Below are 22,730 nucleotides of genomic sequence, written 5' to 3' on the forward strand. Positions count from 1 at the left end.
CATCTTTACCCTTAAGTGCCTGACAAATGAATCTGCAGCCTGAAATGATTTCTTAGCCCTTACTCTGCTGAGAAGAGATAAAAATCATTTGTATGAAAACTGCGTTTAAAGACTGAATTATTAAATCTCTAGTTTAGTTGCAAGGTATAATACCTTCTTCATCTGTGAGTTGAGGTTTGAGGCATTTTCATTACAGGAGATTTGAAGTTTGCATTTACAGTAGTGTTACAAGGACCATCCCCACGAGCCGAGAGATGTTTTAATCATCTGTGGTTAAAGAAGAAAGCCCCAGGGCTGAAAAGAAATAAGAAGCTCTGGCTCCAGTTATATAGAGATCATGATCCCTGAGCAAAATTAAAGGTGAGAAAGCTAAATCTAGAAGAAAAATATTTTTAAATATTAGTGAGAGAAAGGAAAAGTAATCTTGGAAAAAGAACATAAGGTTGGAAGTCACTAGACCTTGACCCTGAACTTTGCTTATTGGGGGCCTTAGTGCAAATTCTCCATTTGTCCTAAAGGTGTAGATACAGCCAGATATGTCTGCCTTCACTTCCTGCCTCAGGAAGTGAAGGATAAAGTGGGAAAATAAATGAGGAAACAATTGTTTTTTGTCTTTTTAGTGCTGCACCCACGGCACATGGAGGTTCCCAGGCTAGGTGTCAAATCGGGGCTGTAGCTGCCAGCCTACGTCACAGCCACAGCAATGCTGGATGTGAGCCATGTCTGCGACCTACCCACAGCTCACCACAGCTCACAGCAACACTGAATCCTTAACCCATTGAGCGTGGGGCCAGGGATCGAACCTGCCTCCTCATGGATACTAGTTGGGTTCATTAACTGCTGAGCCACAATGGGAACTCCAAATGAGGAAAAAAATTTGAGAAAGGAAAATCTTCTTCTAACTTAAGCAAGTATTATTATTAATAATAATAGTAATGATAAATATGTTTTTAAAAAGCCATATTAATAAAACAAGATGACTGGTGATGGTGCTCAGTTTTGGGGAGTCTGTGAATGGATACTAATATTGAAGTGTCAAGTTGCTCCCCAGATACCTGAAACTTTTGGCAATAACCTGAGCCACAGCAGTGACAATGCCAGGATTCTTAACCCAGTAGGGTTTAGGGAGCCCTAAGGGAACTCCCTGAAACTACTTTGTTCACCTTTGTCACCAATGTACCCTCAGTCATTCCTTCACGCTCAGAATAAGCTAGAGAATTTTAAAGTTATGGGGTATTTTAAAAATCACTAATCTAATTGCTCCTTTATTTCATAGCAAAGGAAGCATGTAAAGTCCAGAAAGTTTACATAATTTGCTCTAAATCACTCCGCCAGGGAGTAGTAACACCACAAGATCATCTACTTACCAATCACTGGCCAGGTACCATTTTTGCCCCATGTCTTTCTCCAGCTTGAAGCCTGACTCCTTGAGTTCACATGGCAGAAGATTGCAAGTAAGAATTAAATCCCATCTCTATCACTGACTGCTTGACTCTGGCAAATCACTTATCTTCTCTGAGCATCTATTTTTTCATCTGTAAAGCAAGAATAATAATAAATGGGAAAAGTAATTAAAGAAACATTTATAGGATGCCAGATTTCATGCTTGGTTCTGAAGATACAGATTTAATTGAAACACAGACCATACTCCTAAAGACCTCACAGCTTTTCAATGCAACACTTCCTAAGCTGTACTCAATGGCACTCTGGTCCTTTAGGAAGTTAATAACGTTTGGATGGAAACATACAGGAAATGATTAATTTTATGTCAGCTTCTGAAGATTTGTACTGCACATTAGCATATTGAAGGCTTTCAAAAATTCTGCTTTAAATCAGCTTAGTATTAACAAAGATCCTGATAATGTTTCTGAAGTGCCTTGTTGAGCATAAAACAGAAAACGGGTATAACATGCATAGTGCTCTTTCGCAAATTCTTATTAATTAGATTTTCGTCTTTTTTTACTTCGCTTTTTTTTTTTCACTCATCAGTTTATATCTCCTAAGTAGTTTAGTCATTTATGGGCTCTAGAGGTAAATTCGGATTCAGCTAACACAATTTGCCAGGCACTGAGGTAAGCACATTCTCTATGCTTCCTGGCCCAGCGCATAATAATCACTGTAAAAATATTGGATGCTGCTGTGAGGATGAAGTGAAGTGCAGATTCCTCTTGTTACCCATGAGCTGAAAGCCAGTGTCCATGAATCAGAGTACTTGTCTTTAATACCGCTCAGAATTAAACTACCGCTCACTCTTCTCATTAGCTTCTTTGAAAGCTGGTCCTTCATTAAAAATATGATTTCATTTTGAAAGTCGTATTAAAATAAGTGCAACACTTTTAATAACAACAACTGCTGACATTAATCAAGCACCCCCATGTGCCAGGCTCTGCATTACACAGAGATTATATATACGTTGTTTTTGGTTTCACCCAGTTTTTTTAGGCAGCTACTGAGACGATGCTGTTTGGGGGGAGTTTATTTTGTTAAATGTAGTGAAGAGATTTGCTGATATTTAAGTTAAACCTAAAAGTTGCATTACTGTGATAAAACCAACTTGTCCATGATATATTTGTATTGTTTTGGGATTTGGAGAGCTAGTATATAGTAAGAAAATTTATAGCAATGTTCATAAGGGATACTGGTCTGTAGTTTTTTTTTCCTAAAATGTTTTTGCTAGATTTTGATATCAGAGATATGCTGGCCTTATAAAGAAATTGGGAAGTGTTCTCTGGTGTTCTGTCTTCTAAAATATATTGTGAAGATTGCTATTTTTCTTTCTTTAAGTATTTGATAGAATTCACAAGAATCTATCTTGTGGATCTGCAGTGTCATTTTGGGAAGGTTTTGATAACAAATCTTTTAATATATACTTGTTGTTCATAGTCTCTATTTCAACAACTTGTGTCAGGTTTCGCTGAGCTACACTGTTCAAGCAATTTGTTCATTTGATCTAAGTCGACTTAATTAGATTCATGTTGTTCATAATAAAATATTCTTATTAGCCTCTTAATATCTGTAGGATCTATATATGAATACAATTTTATTCTTGATATTGTTCATTTATATGCTTCTCTTTTGCTCTTTCTCAGCATAGCTAGTCTTTTATTAATTGCATAAATTTTATCAAAGGACAAACTTTTGCCTTTGTTACTTTCCTCTGTTATATCTGTATTTTATGACACTGATTTTGTTCAAATTTTTTCACATTTTTTATTATATTTCATATTTCTGTTGACCTTGATTTAGAATTCTTTTGTCTTTTTACCTATTTTATGGTGGACAATTGTAATACTGAATTTAAACCTTTTTTTTTTGCTACTATAAGTAATTAGAGCATAAATTGTCCTCTAAACACTGGGTTAGCTGTCTACTACAAATTTTGATATATTGTATTTTCATTATCATTCAGCTTGTTATATATTCTAATTTCCCTTGTCATTTCTTTATTGACCTTTGATTCATATAAAAGTGTATTGTTTATTTTAAAAATAAAGATTTTCCATATATCTCAGACATCTTTATTTATTAAATATTAATTGATTTAATTATCTTATGGTCAAAGAAACTCCATTTTGAGAATCAATGTTTTCAAATTAGTGAGAGATATTTGTGGCCCAGCAGGTGGTCTATCTTGGTGAATGTTCTGTGTACACTAAAAAGAATGTGCATTCTGTAGTTGTTCAGTGAAATATTCTGTATCAATTAGATTTAGTTGGTTAATTTTAGTTTAGATGTTCTATCAGTTACTTACTGAAAGAATGGTACTAAGATATCCAACTATGATTATGGATATTTTTCTCTCCATATCTTGCTTCATGTATGTTGAAGTCTGTTTGAAGAGAGAGAGAGAGACGCTTCATGCATTTTCAAGTGTATTATATATACATACAACTAAATAGAGACATGAATTGTGCATATATATGTATACATATAGGTTTATGTGTACATATATGTGTGTATACATATATGATAATTCTTCTTTTGAGGTATAATTCATCTAATTTTAATACAGCCATACTTTTTTTTCTTGGCATAGTATATATTTTCCATTTATTTAGCTATCAGTGACTATATTTAAAATGCATCTTTTCTTGGGCATTCCCATTGTGGCTCAGTAGGTTAAGAACCCAACTACTATCCATAATTTCCCTTTAGCCTGAAAAAAAAATGTTTTAGCATTTCTTATACCGTTGGCTTGCTGAGTCCAACATGGTAAGCTGTGACTCTCAGCTTTTATATATCGTAAAATGTCTCTCTCTCTTTTTTTTTAATCTTTTTTTTTTTCAGGACTACACCTGCAGCACATGGAAGTTCCCAGGCTAGGGGGTGAATCAGAGCTATAGCTGTCAGCCTATGTCACAGTCACAGCAACAGGGAATCCAAGCCGTGTCTGAGACCTACACCACAGTTCACAGCAACACTGGATCTAAGAGAGGCCAGGGATTGAACACACAACCTCATGGATACTAGTCAGATTCATTTCTGCTGCACCAGAATGGGAACTCCTTTCTATAGCTGTTTCTGATTTCCTTTGGGGAATATTCCTGATATAAATGAGCTAATCTATTAACATTTTAGGAAGTCATCTTAGAAAACTGGTCAGCACTGTGGTTTTGAATTAACCTTCTGACAACTTATTTTCCAGGTGAATATTTAAAATAAGTAAGTCCAACTGGAAGAAATAAGCAATCTTCTGAAATGGGCTTTACAAATAATGCTAATAATAAAAACGACTTATGTTCCCTATTCCTTTATGTAGCATCCACATCGACATTCATATTACTGCTGTTAACTTAGGGTACTGCATTAATTTTCAGAAGAGTTCCATTTATAAAGAGGCAGGAAAAGTCCTGCTTCCAGATAAGTACTTCATATTTCCATTTCAGGTGAACAGAAATTGAATGGAAATATAGTTCATAAAAAAAAAATAAGTTGAAAATAAGTAAGCTCCTGACATTCAGTAGAAATGGCAGCTTGGATGGGAAAGAAAATTTTGTTCATATCCAGTACCAGATGTATCTGCAATATTATTGAAGAAGTAATGAGGATTTATCTCCTGAGGTCATTTAATACCCGTTACTGAAGGAGTTCTCAATTACTTGCACTGTAGGTACATGCACAGCTGGGCCTTTAGTGCACACATTGAAAGATATATTTCAATTGTGTTGACTATATTTTCTAACCCTAACATCATGTCACATGGCCTGACAATGATATTTAATATTGCAATCAATGTAACATTATATAATACAGAATATTATGATCATCATAATATATATGTAATAGAACTAGGAGAAGAAACTAATGTTAAGTGAATATTTATTATTATGCATTATACACATTGTATATTTCTCTATTGATTTCTAACAACATCATTATCGCTAGGCAGGAATTATTCTTTTTAATATAAAAAATAAAGATATAGCTAATAAGTGAAAAAATAAAATATGAGTTTGTCAGTCTGACATATATATGTTAACACATATTTGTATAATATCTTTCAAGAAAAACAGATTAATTAAGAAGCCACTGAGCGCTGAGATTAAGAGCATACACATTGAGATAGAGTCATCCACAAAAAATACTTAAGAATATTTATGAAGTAAAAAGCATAGAATTTGGCAAATGTTTTTATGTTAGTAGATGAAGTAGAGGAAGAATTTAGAGAATACGCTAACACTTTTTAATTCCTTGTATATAAAAATATTACTAATAACTCCCTTTTCTTTATCCTGAAATAAGAATTCTAGATACCTAGAAGTTACCTGCATCTATTTGTTAAGCAAAATCACTATAATCTTTTAAATGTGACATGTAAAAAGAGAAATTCAAGAAAAATAGCTTTAATTTTTTTTTTAAATTTGGGGGGCCACATCTATGGCATGTGGTAGACCCCAGACCAGGGATGGAACCCTGGCCACAGAAGCAACCCAAGCTGTTGCAGTGACAATGCCAGATTCTTAACCCTCTGCACCACAAGAGAACTCCAAAAGAAAACTAATTTTAGAAAAATGTACTTCAGTATATAAACCACAGCATGATTAATTTGGGAAGGCATAAGAGGGTTGTTATGCCTTGAATAGGTGGATGAATGAATGAATAAATGAGTAAAATGATTCTACAGATGTTTGCACCCATATGAATAATCGCTATGAATATAACAGCTACAAATGCTGACTTACAGAGTAGTTATGTATTGGTGACTCAAACACTGAGCTGTGTTGCCAACAGGAATATAATTTTCTGTAATGAAGAAAACATTTTGGCATGTTCAGGAAAAAGGACAATTTACATGGTGTATGAATTTCTGGAAATTTACCATGTATTGAAACTGCCAAAAATTCTTCATACTTAATGTAAAACAGAGCTTGATTCAAGGTTGAAGGAATTTCAAACAGAACAGTTTTTTACCTATCTGAATGTTTAGGATATCTAAAATTCATACATGGTGTGAAACAATCTTGGGGGGACATGGGAACCCTGATCTACATCATGTGTAGCATCTCTGGTCCCTACACAAGTGGTACTGGTAACCCTCAATTCTCATGATGACCACAACCCAAAAGGCTATGATGACACACCACAAATGTCCAAAATGCCCCTTAGGAGAGTATCTTTCCTTTTGAGAACTGCTGCACTAAGATTTTGAGCCTTGGTGTTGGAGATTATGCAAATACTATTCATAAAGATTGGGAACGAGTAAGGAAGAGCAAGTTTGGAAGGTATGGATAATGAGACAGATTTTAGCTATATTGAGATGAATTAATATAGGATAATCATGTAGGGCTACATAGGACAAATGGAAAATAAAGAACAATAATTTAAAGGAGAGGCTACACAATAGTTTGAAACTATGGGACTGAATAGATAGTCAAAGAAGAGGATATAGAAATTAGAAGGAGGAGTTCCCATTGTGGTGCAAGGGAAATGAATCTGACGAGGAACTGTGAAGCTGCAGGTTTGATCCTTGGCCTTGCTCAGTGGGTTAAGGATCTGGTGTTGCCCTGAGCTGTGATGTAGGTCATAGATGCGGCTCGGATCTGGCATTGTTGCTGTGGCACAGGCCGGCTGCTACAGCTCCAATTAGACCCCTAGCCTGGGAACCTCCATATGCGGCAGGTGTGGCCCTAAAATGACAAAAGATAAAAAAAAAAAAAAAGAAAGAAATTAGAAGGAAAGAAATATGAAGACAGATCCACACAATATTACATTTAGGGTAAAGAAAATCCAGTGGCAACCAGCAAATGAGACCAAAAAGTAAAATATGGAGGGATAACAGAAGTAGGACATACATATTTTAAGCAAGAGAAGGGAAAGGGGAGATTTAGAAAAAGTGGTTAGCACTCTCAAATATTTGGAAGAAGTGAAGGAGAGTGAGCTGAAAAACTGAGATAGTTTGGCAGTATTTGGTGAGTGATACAGGTATTCCTTATTACCCCTCATGTTCCTGCCTCTATGAGAGCAAAGCCTAGAGGAATAAACTCAGCTGAGGAAAAAGAGGTAAGAGTACCGAATATGCATTCAAGAAATTTAGTGGTAAAAACTGAACAAAGAGACATTTTCTGCAAGCAATATTATGGACTAGATAATTGTAAAGCCATCTTGGAACAAAAACTTAGATAGTGAATAAATGGCAACATATTTTGTGTATGAGAGAGAGAGAGTGAGAGAGAGAATTAAATCAAAAATTCAGAGTAAGATAACTCTTCTTGGGTGGTGGGGAGAGGGACATGATTGTGTAGTGTCTTCAAAGGCAGTGGTCATTTTCTTAAAATAGTAGTAGTAGGTTCTTGTTTTGTTATTATTTATAATGCATATATTACTGGGGTGTATTTAATATTTCACATGAATAGAAGGTATATTTTTACTGGGGTGATAACAACCAAAGCATCATCAACCTCAGTGTAATTATTTTGTCATTTGTACATCGTGTTCTCTATACTGTGATCCTTTCTGTTAATTTTCACAGAAACTGTGGAAAATAGTGATTATTACCCACATGTTATAGAGGATAAAATTATATCGATTATGAATAAGGGCTCTGGAATCTGAGAAGTTAGGTTCAAGTCCATGAACTTCCACCTACTGGCTGTGTCCTGAAGTTGTTTAACGCTGTGTTTAGGCTTCCGCTTCCTCATCTGTAAAATGGGGATACCAGCACTGTCTACCTCCAAGACTGATTATGAAATAATAAATGTACAACTATGTTATTTTCTAATTCCTTTTAGTATTCCTAACTGATGGTGTCAAGCCTCACAGTTCCAAAGCCCATGGTCTTCTGTCGTTAAACTTAAGTGAGGAGATTAGCAGATAGGAAGAAATGGACTATTTAAGAGAGTGAGTATAATTAATATATCAAGGTCTCAGGTAGTAGGAGAGAATGGATCAGTCTCATTTCTTTTATGGTTTAGCCTAAAAGGCCTGATGGGATAGAGCAGCTAGTTTCCTTTCCAGAAGTAATTTTTCAGCTTTCTGTGCCCTTTGCAAAGTCAGAGATTTTTACATGAGATCTCAAGGGCTCTGCTTGGCACCAGGAGTAAGTGTATTTGATCGGGTTTAATAGGAATAATATCAATGCCTTTGCTGAGGTAAAAGTCAGATTTTTTTCCCCCCAAATATCCTGATACCCATCCCCCCAGAAGAAAGAGGTGCAGTTTTCCATATTTTAAGCACAGTATACACAAAAACCAATCCATGTATCAAGTAGGAGCCATAGATGGCTGTTATTTCCACATGAACATATTTCAATCTAAAAAAAAATCAGCAAGCACTTTGTAAAAATTGGACAGAGTTTCATGGAGTCATTTGAATATAGGCTATGGAATGTCAACGTCCATTGATGATCAGCAAACAAAGATCATCACATCATGATGGCTGTTTCAGTGGCAGTGTAATATGATGGGTAATGTGGGCTCAGGAGCCAGAGTACTTACCTGTGTATCCCAATTCTGTTACTCACTAGCTGTGTGACTCTGGACATACTACTTAACCTCTTTGTCTTTCAGTTTTCTCAGTTTTGAAATGGGCTCATTAATAGTACTGACCTCAAGGAGTTGCAAGGTTTAAATGAGTTAGTACTACACAGCATACTGTCATAAGAAAAATTCTAGGCACTTAGTAAGCCCTCAATCAGTACAAAATGTTACCACAATTATAATTATTTCTTTACACTACTGACATTGTTTTACATCAGAGGAGATTATTACAACTCAGACGAGAATGTAAAATTTTGTGAGATAAGAAAAATTGCTTACTCTACTTATAATGATTGGAAAAATCAGTGGAAGACATGCTTTTATCAGGTTGGGAGAAGAAAATGAAAGCTGAAAGATAATCATTTAGGTTGAGATGGTCAAAATAACTACACACTCTTTGAAACAAGCTTACTTATGGTTATTTCTATCAAAGAGAAAATTTCCAGATACTTTTGCAAATATAGATATAAAGATGTTCAGGAGAGTGTGTTTAATAATGCTAAAAACTTGGCAACAACCTAAATGTCCAACAATGGAAAATTAATTTACTAAATCAGGGTATAATAATATATGCATTAAATTTCATTATTAAAGAATATTCCTGTGTAAACTGATAAGTAGAAAATTAAATGGCTACAAAACAGTATTTGCATTATCATAATGTATGAAGGCAAATACATGTATTAAAATTTATTTACAAATTGTATATCAACAAAAACAGTGAGGTGTTTAATTAGTGGAATTGCGGTTTTTTTTCTTTGTGATTTTCTGTATTCTTCAAGTTTTTGGAATTGAAATACATTCATTTTATATTTATAAAAGGTTACTGAAATAAATTATGACTATAAATATTGGATATGTTAATTGTAAAATTATCAATTTGCATCATTCAAGTTATATAAAAAGGATATTAATTTCAGGAAAATAATAGCCAGCATTCTTAAAAGTAAACTAGTTTCCCCTCTGGCATATTCAAAAAACACAATTCACATACTGTAGGATAGAAATTTTAAAATAAGCTATTAGTTACAAAAGCATCACAGACCTAAACTTTAGGTGGCTGATTATTGGTAGACATTAGACACATCAGGAACCTAATGGTGATTTGATTACTCATAATAAAGGATAACACATCTCTAAATAATATGTGAATTAGTGGTGTGCTGAAAACACTGATGTTCATTTTATTACCAGTAACTTCATCTACTAAAAATGTGAATCTGTAGAATTCCTTTACCCTTATCAATATACATTTTTTTTCAAACTATTTACCAAATATTTTTCTAAATTATAAGGTCTTGGACTAGGCAATTTAAAAAGAGAAATGAATTGCATTGGTCCCTGCTCTCTATACAAGTTATAAAACAGTGTTTTGCAGTACATTGTATTGTTATGTGTTGTAAATAATGGGTTGTATGAATTTGTGTTGCCAGGCCCTTTCCAGATTATTGGACATCATAGAAGTGAATATTGTTTCCACAAGACTCTTAGGAAAGCAAAGCCTTTTATTAAAAAGAGGTAGTTTGTGCACAAGAGAGAAAGCAGGGAAAAAAGTGTCAGTTCTCCAAGAAGAAGGGTCAAGTTGCTCTTATAACAAAAGGGAAGGTTTGTCTCATGATCACTGATAATTTTCAGAAATCATGAAACTTCTTTGATCAGTAGCAGGTGGCTCCATGGTGGCTGTCAGGAAAAGGGAGGGCTTCTGTGAGGGGAAAGAAGTGCATGAAGAAGTTTCTGCAAAAAAGCAAAGAATCTGGGGGAATAAAAAGCTTATGTATATATGTATAATTGAATCTCTTTGTTGAACAGCGGAAATCATCACAACATTGTATACCAACTATAATTCAATAAAACTTAAAAGATAAAAACACTACAGCATAATGATACAACATTCCTTCTTCACTGATTAAAAAGAAAAGAAAGCCAGAAAGCATAGGAATAGATAAGGTTAATATTTACATTTGAGGTTCTTATAATAACTAGGTACACTCCTTAGTTTAAGAGAGATAAAGTTGGAGTTCCTGTCGTGGTCAGCGTTTATCGAATCTGACAGGCATCCATGAGGATGCAGGTTCGATCCCTGGCCTCGCTCGGGCTCAGTGGGTTAAGGATCTGGCATTGCAGTGAGCTGTGGTGTAGGTCGCAGATGCGGCTCTGATCCTGCATTGCTGTGGCATAGGCTGGCCGCTACAGCTCCAATTGGACCCCTAGCCTGGGAACCTCCATATGTCGCGGGTGCGGCCCTAAAAAGAGAGAAAGACAAAAAAAAAAAAAAAAAAAAGAGAGAGAGAGATAAAGTTAATCTTTTATTCCTGTTAAGCTTTTATAGTCTGGTCTTTGTCTCTGGGACTCAGGCCCCCAGGGCCGCTGTTCCTGAGTTTGCAAGGCCTGTTTTGGCCAAGGATGTTTCAGGGTTCCTTTTTCCAAAATGGCTGTACTCTCACCTTCCTGTGTCAATTTATATAGTTACAACACGATGTTTTTTTTCTGGATTAGCACTTAAAATAAAATGAATTTTGTTGCATTGTATTAATATTTTGTAGAGTTTTGATCATTAGTATTGAGAAATTTGACTCACCAATTCACTTAATGCCGCATATCCAAACAGACACCGTTTAAATTGTGTGATACAGTGATTTTTAAAAACTTAAAGTCAAATATTCTGTCCTTTATCATCCAATTTTACCCAAATCAGCTTTAAACTACTTTAGCCGTCATTAAACACTTATGGATACAGAAAAGTACCTCTAGATTAATTAAGATAGCGATACCTGACATTTGTGAATTGCATTGAAGGAATAATACTTGTCCAATCCACTGGTTTTAAAATTTTTCCAGCTCTTGACTTGGCATGTAGTTGTCTAAGAGCTTGACACAATCAGGATTAAATGTTGTTAAGAATTAAAGGAGGGTATATTTGGATTTTCATGTCATTGACATTCCCTGGATAAGAGGTGCACAATCAGTCACTCGTCATTTTGAGCTACAAAGAGATTTTGTGATTCAAATAAGAAAAAAAATCTTTTTTTTTCACTGAATCATCACAGTTGTAGAAGTGGTTTTGACTTTGATGGCACTCAAAATTAGTGAGGGGAAAAAACCCTCAAAAGCTTGCAGTAACATCAAAATATTAACATTGCATCAGCAGACATAGCTGTCTACCTATTTCAGGACTGTTTTAGTCTCATATTTCAGAAGAATTAATAAACCTTTATCTTCTCAGTATACTATATACATCTTTCTGGGTCTCTGCCAGTCTTTTGGATGGACATGAGCTGATTAGTGTCCCTAAAAGTTTTAGCCAGAACAACTCAGAAGCAGTTTTGCTACCTTGAATATATTTATGACAAACTCAAAGTGTTGTAGAAGTAGAAAAAAGAATTGAATCAGGAATTCTTGGTCATTAATGGACAAAAATACTCTTGGTGAAAAATAACACACCGTAATCTTGACAGCAAAATCTGTTTGACTGTGTCCTGCTTCTCACATCATGATCAAGTTCCTATGCCTGCTATCTAAAGAGACTAAGGCCAGAACTAATTGACAGGTGTATAAAAACCCACTAAGAAAGCTCCTTGGAAGGGAATACATGACTGCACAAAATAAAGTGGTTTGGCTCAAATAACAGAAGTCTAGATGGGAGAAAAAGAAGATGATATTGATGATGAAGATGATAGGAAGCATTTACATAGTTCTCACTTGTTGAAAACAACTGTTCTTACTGATTTGTATGTTTTAATGTATTTATTCCTCAAAGAAACTCCTATAATATTAGTAAACTTTTATCCCACTTTAAGGATAGGAAAACTGGAACTCAGGCTGGTTAACTTGCCTAAGCTCACACAGCTAATCTATGACACAGCAGGGATTCCATCCTGGCTGTCTGCTCTGTATCCATGTTCTTAACGCTTCTGTTTTGTCATCAGCAAATACTGAATGAGTGAATGGATGCATAGTTGCAAAATATTTTCAACAATCATAATCAAATATATTACATTCATATACACACTGAAAGTTCTTGGCCCTGTCTTTCAGAGACCTAAATAGTGATAAGCAACTTAAGACCCACAGGTCCCACAGAATCTAATTTCAAAAACAAGAGAAAAAAAAAGTTAATGTGAACACTGCAGCATGATAGCAGTTGATAGTTGGAACCTGTAATTACCGAAGGCAATTTTAATTATCCACCCCTCATATTTTTTAATTCTCCAGGAAACAAAACTCTCATCAATGTTTGTTCCCACAGCATGTGAAACTGCTGAAATCTCTGCTTGGCTCCTCATCTTCACAGCCCTGCTTTCTCAGCCTCTCAGCAGCTGTCTATGAATCAGCCAGTGCCTGCCGGGGAAGAGCAGTATGGACTCTAGATCACCTCTCTGGGTTTTCTTTTCCTCCGAGTTCTTAGTCTCACAAGCCTTGTGTCTTGGTAGCTCTCTGATAACTGAAAATAGATTTGATTTTAAAATACTGTTTTCAGCTCTTCAGCTCTTCTGAATGGCAGGCTTGGTTCAGAGCAAGGCTAATTAATCCATCATTGTTAATTAAAGACATGCCCTCCTACCTAAATTTTAAGGGGGGATTTTTTTTTCCAAGGCAGACAATAGAGACCTTTGATTATTTGACCACTAGGACAATTGTCTTATTCTCAAATGCTCGCCCACCAGTTATGGGCGGCTAAAGGGATGTACCCTTGCATACTAGCCTATATAATCTTCTCTCTCTCTTTTTTTTTTTTTTTTGTCTTTTTCTAGGGCCGCACCTACAGCATATGGAGATTCCCAGGCTAGGGGTCTAATCAGAGCTGTAGCCACCAGACTATGCCAGGGCCACAGCAATGTGGGATCTGAGCCGCATCTGCAACCTACACCACATCTCATGGCAACGCCAGATCCTTTACCCACTGAGCAAGGCCAGGGATCAAACCCACAACCTCAGGGTTCCTAGTCGGATTCATTAACCACTGAGCCATGATGGGAACTCCACTCTCTTTTTTAATTGGCATTTTTATGGCAGTTATCCTTCAGGTTTTATAGATTATGGGATACCACAACATAAGTCCCACCATCAAAGCTTTTTGGGGGTAATGCACATCATTCAGTGACCATGAATTTGGAGTCAGATACAGTAACTGTACAAGTCTTGGGTTATCTCCTTATGGAGAAAGAGAGAGAAAGCGGGATTTTTTTTTTTTTTTTTTTTTAAATGGCTGAACCCACAGTGCATGGAAGTTCCCAGGCCAGGGATTGACTCCAAGCCATAGCTGCAACCTACACGCTTGCAGTTGGATTCTTAACCCACTGTGTCACAATGGGAACTCTGAGAGAGAACATTTTTAGTTACAGAAGAAATAGTTGCATTGTACTACTTAGCATTATTTAAATTATGGTTATGAAGCAAGACGTGTGTATGTGTATGTGTGTGTTTACATGTGTATGTGCCATCCAAGAGGCTGATCATATTTTATATTTGTTATTTTTATAGCCAGTCTTCTGTGTGTCCTTCTATTAATTGAATAAATAATTTAATTTGAATATAACTCTTCCCTACCTTCTTAGTTCAAGTGATAATGGTATAGCCAGCTCTTACACTTACTCCCAACCCTAAAGGGAACCCAGCACCAAGGTCTGGCTAACTAAAGCAGATCACCCTCTAAACATTGGTACAATACTTGGACACAAAACTCACATTCTTTCTAAAATAGCCAGACTCAAGGTTTTTGCTAGAATTATTGGAAAGAAATATACTGTATTCCTGTGGATGCAGCTTGGATGATACAAGTTTGAAAGTATCATGGGCTACTACAAGAAGAGAGGCTACCTGTGAGAGAAGGAAAGCTGAGAAATGGAGAGGGACAGATTCCTAATGACCTGATACTTCGTGACAGCCCCCTCCACCTAAGGGAAAAGGGACCTCTTAGATAAGGATCCCAGGGGTCAAAGAGAGTAGACTGCACACCATAGGAATTTATACATTTCCTTTATGTTCTTTTTGCTCAAGCTAGTTTGAATTGGATTTTTATAATTCATATCTGGAAGAATTCTAATTAATTCAATTGTGACTGCCTGATGGAGAAGGACTTGCCAAGCAAAAAGGAAATGGGAGAAATTTCAAAGGAAGAGAGAAAGATTTCGCTGATGTCAGTAGATGAAAGCCACTGTGATGCTTCCCATAAGACCCTTGAAATCAGGAAAATAAGATTGCTCTGTGTGAATTAAACCAAGAAATCAATGCCTAATGAATAAAAATTAAGATATGCACAGTCACACTGAAGCTACAATGTGGATTTTGTTCTGGTGGTATAGTCTTTGGAACTAAAAAGGAGGCCTACGGCTTCCTTTCTGTTAGGCCTGGTATTGTAAAGGGTTAGTTGGAAAGTCACACAAAATCTCTTCATGGGCATTTTCTTCCGCCCCCCCCCTTTTTTTTCATCCAAGGAATCAGACCTAGGCTGTTTGACCCATAGTGGTAGTCACACTCTGTTCCCTTTTAAGGCATTTAATTTGTAAACCTCTGTGTAGAATGCAAAAACTCAGAAGAGGTGTGGGGGGAGAGGGAGAGAGACTCCTATAATATGTTACAAATCCCGCAGGGCTCCAAAAACCCACGTGAGGGAAAGAGAGGTTGGATAAGGTTATTTTCAGTGAGCTGAAAACATTGTACTTTAATTATAAAATTACAGGTTAAATAAGCTAACAAAAAGGAGGACAGGAAATTAAGACAGAGGCAGTTTGGGAACTAAGGGATTTCTCCAGTTGCTGTGGCAGATGCTGGGTTTCCTGCTGTGTTTCCTTAGAGATGTTTCTACTCAGATTTCGTGAATAAGCTCAGAAATTCCAACCTACAGGTTTTTAAGATACACAACAACACATAAAATGGTTTGATCACATTCTGGAAAAACAAAATTCAATTTAGCCAATCAAGTTTTTGATCTATAAAATATTGGTCTAATTTATTAAAAATAAAATATAACTGTTTCGATTGTTATGTTAGGGTCACATATAGTTCATTTCTTTGGTCCCTAAACCATAGCGATTCGATAGATTCTGTAAACAAATTAACAAAAAGTTAAAATTTTATCACAGTTTTCCTACCAAACCCTCAGCAAATTTGCTTCTTCAAATCTGCAGTTGGTTGTATAGAATTAACTACTCCAGTAAGTCAAAATGCTTTATTCAGTTATTTTGTGTTATGCTAGCTAACTATTAAGAAAAATGGCTGTGGCACAGCACTGAAATGAAAATAAGAGAAATAAACATTTTTCCTGGAAAAGAAAAATGCCAAGAAATGTCTACCATTAATGGCCTTTATTTTGTGATGCAGAAATGAAAACATACAGGTAACATACTAAAAAAGGATGCATTTCTATCCCAAGTAAATTATTACACTGGATTTTGCAAAGTTTGTCACTGCTTTAATGTGATGGTTGAGAAACCATTTTTAGAACTTGCAAATAGAGCAAGTTGACAATCCTTCAGACTCTACTCTTTGAAGTCTATACACTGGCCATATCAAGTGCCCATAGCATTATGTTGGCTGCATGTTTTCTCTGCCCTTGGGGACTTTTGCAATAATGATGTTAGCCCTTTGATGTATACACTCAAATTTTTTGATCTTGAAGTAGAAAATAAATATATCTGCTTATTTCTCAAACCATTTTCACACAAGAAGCCTGTGTTCACCTACTGGTTATTTCCTTGAATGGTTTTGTTTCCTATTGAAGCTTTTCTATTTACAAAATATAATAGAATCTAACAACTGTGTTATGATCATTTGAGTTTCCTTTAGCACCCCAGTTAATTGACCAGCAGATACAGCAAGGCATTTGTACAGTGAGAGCTGAGGGTCCAGAAAGTAAAACCAAAGGACCTGCTTAGGCAAGGAACGTTAACAAAAAAGTATTTGAAACAGCAAGTAGGTGGAAGCCCAGCAGGAAACTGGTGGTCAGAGGCAGCTTGGAAACCACATTAATGAACATCCAGTTTGACTCTGAGAGGACAGTGTCAGCTACTTCCCTCCGTCCTTCTCTGAGATTGTTCTTCTATCAGGAAGGCCAGGAAATTGACTATAGATTAGTGCCTAATTAAATAAAAACAAAATACACCCACAGAAGAAGTATTCTTTTCATCACTGTAGAGAATTCTTTCCATTTCATCAACTGCAGAGAATTAATGAGTTAAGTTTGCAGAAGAACTTGCCATAAATGCTTAAGATTATTTGCAAAAGAAATCTAGAATTCAAACAGAATTGGGATGTACTAAAAATGAATTAGAATCATGACCGTCATACAAATGTAGGATGAACATGTGTTGCAAATTTATTTAACTCACTAATTGATGAAGAATCAATATGATAGTCAACATGGTTCAAAGAGTATGTTAACTGGATACTTATAGGACATTTGATGAGAGAATTTTAGGAAGATTTTAGGTTAGATTAAAAAACTGGTACATGTTACATGGTTCATGTTTAGGATTACATTTTCTTACAGCAGAAGTTGTTTGCATTTTTATCATATATTTATCTCCAAGTTTCACATGTAACTTCACAGTCTTAACTCCTAGTAGCTAATAAATAGCAATGTCAAACAATGGTACTTTCTCCTAAAAAAATTACTGTTAGGTGATTCCGTTAAACAGTGCTTCAGTGTGCCATTGAAAAGATAGCAAGCATTCTTTTGCTTTATTTATAGGTTTTAGGATACTTTTTCCTAATGATACTAAGCAGATAGGCAGGAAATAATTCCTTGTATTTATAACTTAAGATGTGTCATTATTGCCACAATATGTAATAGCCATAACTGATTAGTCTTCATATTTTCCTGTTATGCCAACTAATTGCTTAAAAATATTGCTATTTGTCACTTATCTCTTGCCTAAAATGTTTTATAGTTCTTTGAGAGGAACTCAGCTTTCTCAATTTGTAATCTGTAAAACCTTCAAGGGCACATAGTTGAACTTGGTGCTAGAATATAAAAAACAAACCATGTGGTTTCAGATCAAAGACAAAGACTAGCTAAATATTAGAACTTTCCCTTCTGGTCTGGTGGATATAATAGGAAGAATAAGAACTAGAGAGATGCTGGGGAAGAAATTGGGGTATTAAAACTCAAAGAACTTGGTAAAAATCTCTTTATCTGAGTTCAGTTTGGATTGGATATTATGATTTCTAATAAAAAACTAAATCTCAAGTTTCTCTGAGATTTCTCTCTGCTTAGTTTCTGCTTTCTCTAATTTTACTTTAGGTCCTATGAGGCCATGGCCAGTACAGAGAGAAATCTAGGGACCGTTATATCCAAATACTGATTGACAATGATGTCTTGTTAACTGATTAACTTAAAATTTTCTCAAGAAATTATGAATCTCACCTTTGAATCTCACTGAGATTAAACATGACAATAGACCTGGCAATTCAATCTTTATTATTTTAAAAAGTCATCCAGTAAGGCTTCTTCTCATGCTATTGAAAATTTTATAAATAGACATGACTTTTGCCTTTATAAAGTTGACCTTTGCAGCCATGGTACAGACAAAAAATTTCAGGGCCTCATTTAAGAAATACTTAAATCAAGATAGCACTTGGTTGTGTCTCTATAGGTAAATGATGAGTTAGTATTTTACAGTTTTACATATTATTATGTAAAAATGACTTTTAAATATTTTAAAAAATACGTTAATCATTCACTCATATGAAACAATAGTTAATATCCTAGAATTAGTTTATTTTTAAATTTTTAAAAATTTATTCATTTATTTTTTACCTGTGGCATATGGAAGTTCCATAGCCTAGGCCACATTTGCGACCTACACTGGAGCCTTAACCCAGTGAGCAAGGCCAGGGAACAAACCTATATCCTCATGGAGACTATGGCTGGTTCTTAACCCACTGAGCCACAAAGGGAATGTTAAGAAATAGAATATTAATCCTTAAGTCTCTCCCAAGACTTAGTTTCTGGGTTTAGTTATAAATTAAAGTGAATGTCTGAAAGACAAAGTTTGTTGTGTTTTTTGTTTTTGTTTTTTGTTTTCCAGTTTTTTTGAAAGTAAAAATCAGTCTGGAGGAAGCCAGGCAGGATAATACAGTCAGGAAAGTCAATGTGCTTTGAAAGACTATCTGAACACTGAGGTCCCTGAACTGTGACCTGTGACCTGTGACCTATGACCTCGAGGAGAGCCCCTCAAAGGATTGTAGAACCAAAATTCCAAAGTGGGAATGTAGAGTCCTGAGAAGCAGAGGTGAAGAACATAAAGAGGAAAGCAAGGGTTCTGCAGCTGCCTTGCTACTGTGCAGGGAAACTGAGTCCTGCAGGGTGTGCAGGGTACCGAGAATGCAAGAAAGACTTGAAAAAGAAATATCACAAAACAGCTTGGGGGAAATCAGTATTGTTGCATATTAAACAGTAGACTTTTTAAAATGCTGAGAGAGCCTGGGTAACTGCTACAGCCAGAATCATGCCAGATTCCTCACAGCCCACCCTGTGATGATAATCAGGTTCAAGGAGAAAAAATATCCTAAATGCCTGTTCATAGAGGCTGGCCCAGACCAAGCCAGATAGATGACAGGGATAGGTCACTAGAAGACAGAGACAGGTGTGTGACATGGTGCTGAAAGAGCAGGAGAAGGACTTAAAAGGGGAAACCAAGTTGACTTACAATGAGCAACACAGAAGTCAGTCCACATAACGATGTCATGAACATGGGGTTGGCCACAAAGCCAGATCCTAGAGGGCTTCTAGGGGAAGAGAGACGCATTGTGCTGAGTTATTTGGGAAATGACTCATCAGAGTAGGGGGTGCATCTTCAGGTTTTGAAAATTGTTAGGACTTTACTAGGCTGAATAGGCGAAAGGCTACAAAACAACCAATACTGAAATCTTGCTAAAAATAACTACTAGCTATGAAAAGCAACAGACTTTGTCATATTAAATATAAAACATGCAAGAGAAGATAGAAAATAGAAAAGAAAAAAATAAGACTTCTCAGTTCTATCGCACATCTCTTTTCTTCTACTAGGTATGCCTGTCTCACTCACAGTGGGGTGTCCCTCAGAGACAAGGACGTTTTTCAAATGCCAAAAAAAAAGAAAAAATCCTCTGATCTGATTGCTAAGCATGCCATGATTAATGTAAAGAAAGGTCAAGTTCAATAAATGTAAATTGGGAGATTCTGAGATTTGATCAAATGATGGCTATAAGCAGTGATTAGCCAAACAAACCCAATCACAGCTATTGGTTTAGACTGTGGAATAGTTGCCCTTCAAGGTATTTTCAGTTTATGTGGTTATTTCAGGCCTTTAAGAAAACTGATTGTGAGTAGTGTTACGTTTTTTAAATTCCCAACCAGGTTAAGGGATACCTTCAGTAAAAATATGACAAGTCTGTTATTTGGATCTTAAGTGTGGTGGAAAATAACACACTTTTACTGCAATAAAACTTCTATAAAAATGCTTGAATCAGATTTCCCAGGTGGCCTAGCAGTTAAAGACTCAGCACTGTCACTGCTGTGGCTTGGGTTGATCCCTGGCCTGGGAACTTGCCCCCCCTCAAAAAAAAGCTTAATTCCATTATGTTAAGTAAGTGAAAAAAGTGCCTAATGAAATTTTAGCTAGGCTTTTAAAGGGATTAAATATTGAGAATTAGAGTATACCTAGAGAATTATTATTATTATTATTATTATTATTTGCTTTTTATGGCCACACGCACAGCATGTGGAAGTTCCCAGGCTAGGGGTCTAATCGGGGCTGCACCTGCTGGCCTATGCCACAGCTACAACAATGCGGGATCCAAGCCAGCATCTGTGACCTACACCACAGCTCACGGCAAAGCCAGACCCCTGACCCACTGAGCGAGGCCAGTGATGGAACCCGTGTCCTCATGGATCCTAGTCAGGTTCATCACCACTGAGCCATGACCAGAAATCCAGTATACTTAGAGAATTCTAGCTCTAAAATTATCCCCATGTAAATGACAAAAACATGTAAGCAAATGCAAATAATTTATGACCTGGCATGATATGACCATATTCCCACCTGAGAACTTCAGATTAAACAGAATGACCAGGAAAGAAAAGAGAAAATGACACTCTCAAGTGGGTGAGGGGTTCTTTATCTTAATGAATTTTAATTATTTCCCCAGACTTTATTGTTATCTGTAAATGTACTCGATGAAAGATGAAAGCTAAATTTTTTTTTCTCATTAGCTTCATTACTGGTACTGACAGATGTTGATTCTCTCCTTCCCTGGGCCTTCGCTTCAGAAATACATAGAAGTAATATGAATATGGTAGTCAATTCCAGTGGGGGGGGTTCTTTTTGTCCATCAACAATCTTTTACATTTCATAATTTTCAATCAGACCAATTGAGTGTCTATTTAAAGTTTTAAATAATTAGCATAAGACAAAACTAAATACAAGGCAAACTGAAAGATATAGAAAGTATTACTTTATAAGTATAATGTGCAAATCCACAATGAGGACATAGTTTGTCATGAATACTTAAGTATTAGAGCATCAAAATACCAAAAGCCAAATCTTTAAGTTGAATAGATAGATAAAAATAAACACAGAAACATAGCTCTTATTTCATGTTAGAGTGCATAGAAAATAGTATAAGTAAGAATAGCAGGGTTTTTAACAAGGAAATTAATAAAGTTGGATGAATAGAGATCTATAGACAAATGTAGTTAAAGAAGGAACTCATCTATGGAACAGTTATAAAAACGGACTACCTATTAAACGCAAAAAAAGTCATTTAAATTCAAGTCTGAAATAGTACAGACTGCATTATCAAATGATAATATAACTCAACTGGAAATCAAGAGCAAAAATAGGAGCCAAAGAAAATCTCCAACTATCTTAGGTAGGCTCTGAAGAGGCTAGCCTTTTGGGAATCACACAGCACTCATACTTTGCTCCTACAGGTAAGATTTAGGAACCTTTCTTTAGGGGGAACAGTCACAAGCTGCTACTAGAAAGATTTTTTTTTTTGCACAAAGTTTTGTGAAAATCCTAAAAGGCATCGGGTTTATTTTTCTGGTCAATTCCTTAAGAGAGTAAACTATATCCAAAGACAAAGATCTTAAACCAGAGGAATCTTATCTATTGGTCCCTGGTCTTTTCTCTACATACTTGTCAATTTGAAAAACAGCCACAATTTAAAAAACATGGCTTTTGGAGTTCCCATTGAGGCTCTGACATGATGTCTTGAGGATGTGGGTCCGATCCCTGGCCTCACTCAGTAAATTAAGTCTCCAGCGTTGCTGTGGCTGTGATGTGGGCCTCAGCAGAAGCTCCAGTTTGATCCTTAGCCCGGGAACTTCTATATCCTGCAGGTGCAACTGTAAAAATAAAAAGATTTAAAAAATAAAAATAAAATACCGCCTTTAAACCAGCCGTTGCCTGATTGTGCCCTCCTTTATTTGGTAGGGAAACCATACAAAAGACATTTTAGAGAAATCCCTGGAACTTCAGTGTTTTTGGTTTCATGTTTACTAATTTTACTGCTTCAATACTGTATAGCATAGATTAGGGTTCATACAACAGAAATCATTCCAGCTAGGTTAAGTAGAAGAGGATTTAACAGAGGGACTTTGGTGCTTACAAAATCACTGGGGGAGCTGGAGTTGGTCTGGCATGCTGCAGGCTGAACTTCTAGGAATGACTCATAGAAGAGCAGTGCAGAACTGGCCCACAAAAAGCTGCTACCTCTGCTGCTGTCAGGAAGCTGGGGCATCGGAAATCAACATTGCAGTAGTGCAGGATC

At 36.0% G+C, this 22,730-nt stretch overlaps 1 protein-coding gene across 1 annotated transcript in view; it reads right to left on the reverse strand.

Moving 5' to 3' along the window:
* The window catches only part of LOC146402866 (uncharacterized), an 805,401-nt gene that overhangs the window by 89,052 nt on the left and 693,619 nt on the right, over window positions 1–22,730 (reverse strand). The window contains exon 9 of the mRNA XM_084965716.1: window positions 1,368–1,535. Within this exon, the coding sequence (XP_084821842.1) occupies window positions 1,507–1,535 (29 nt within the window). The 3' untranslated portion in view covers window positions 1,368–1,506. The remainder of the gene's footprint in view (window positions 1–1,367; window positions 1,536–22,730) is intronic.

Source organism: Sus scrofa, chromosome 6 (assembly GCF_054392235.1).
Source record: "Sus scrofa isolate SSC_HxYL_T2T_F1_AM1 chromosome 6, Sscrofa_HxYL_maternal_Yorkshire_Landrace_v2.0, whole genome shotgun sequence".
In the NCBI taxonomy this organism is placed as follows: domain Eukaryota; kingdom Metazoa; phylum Chordata; class Mammalia; order Artiodactyla; family Suidae; genus Sus; species Sus scrofa.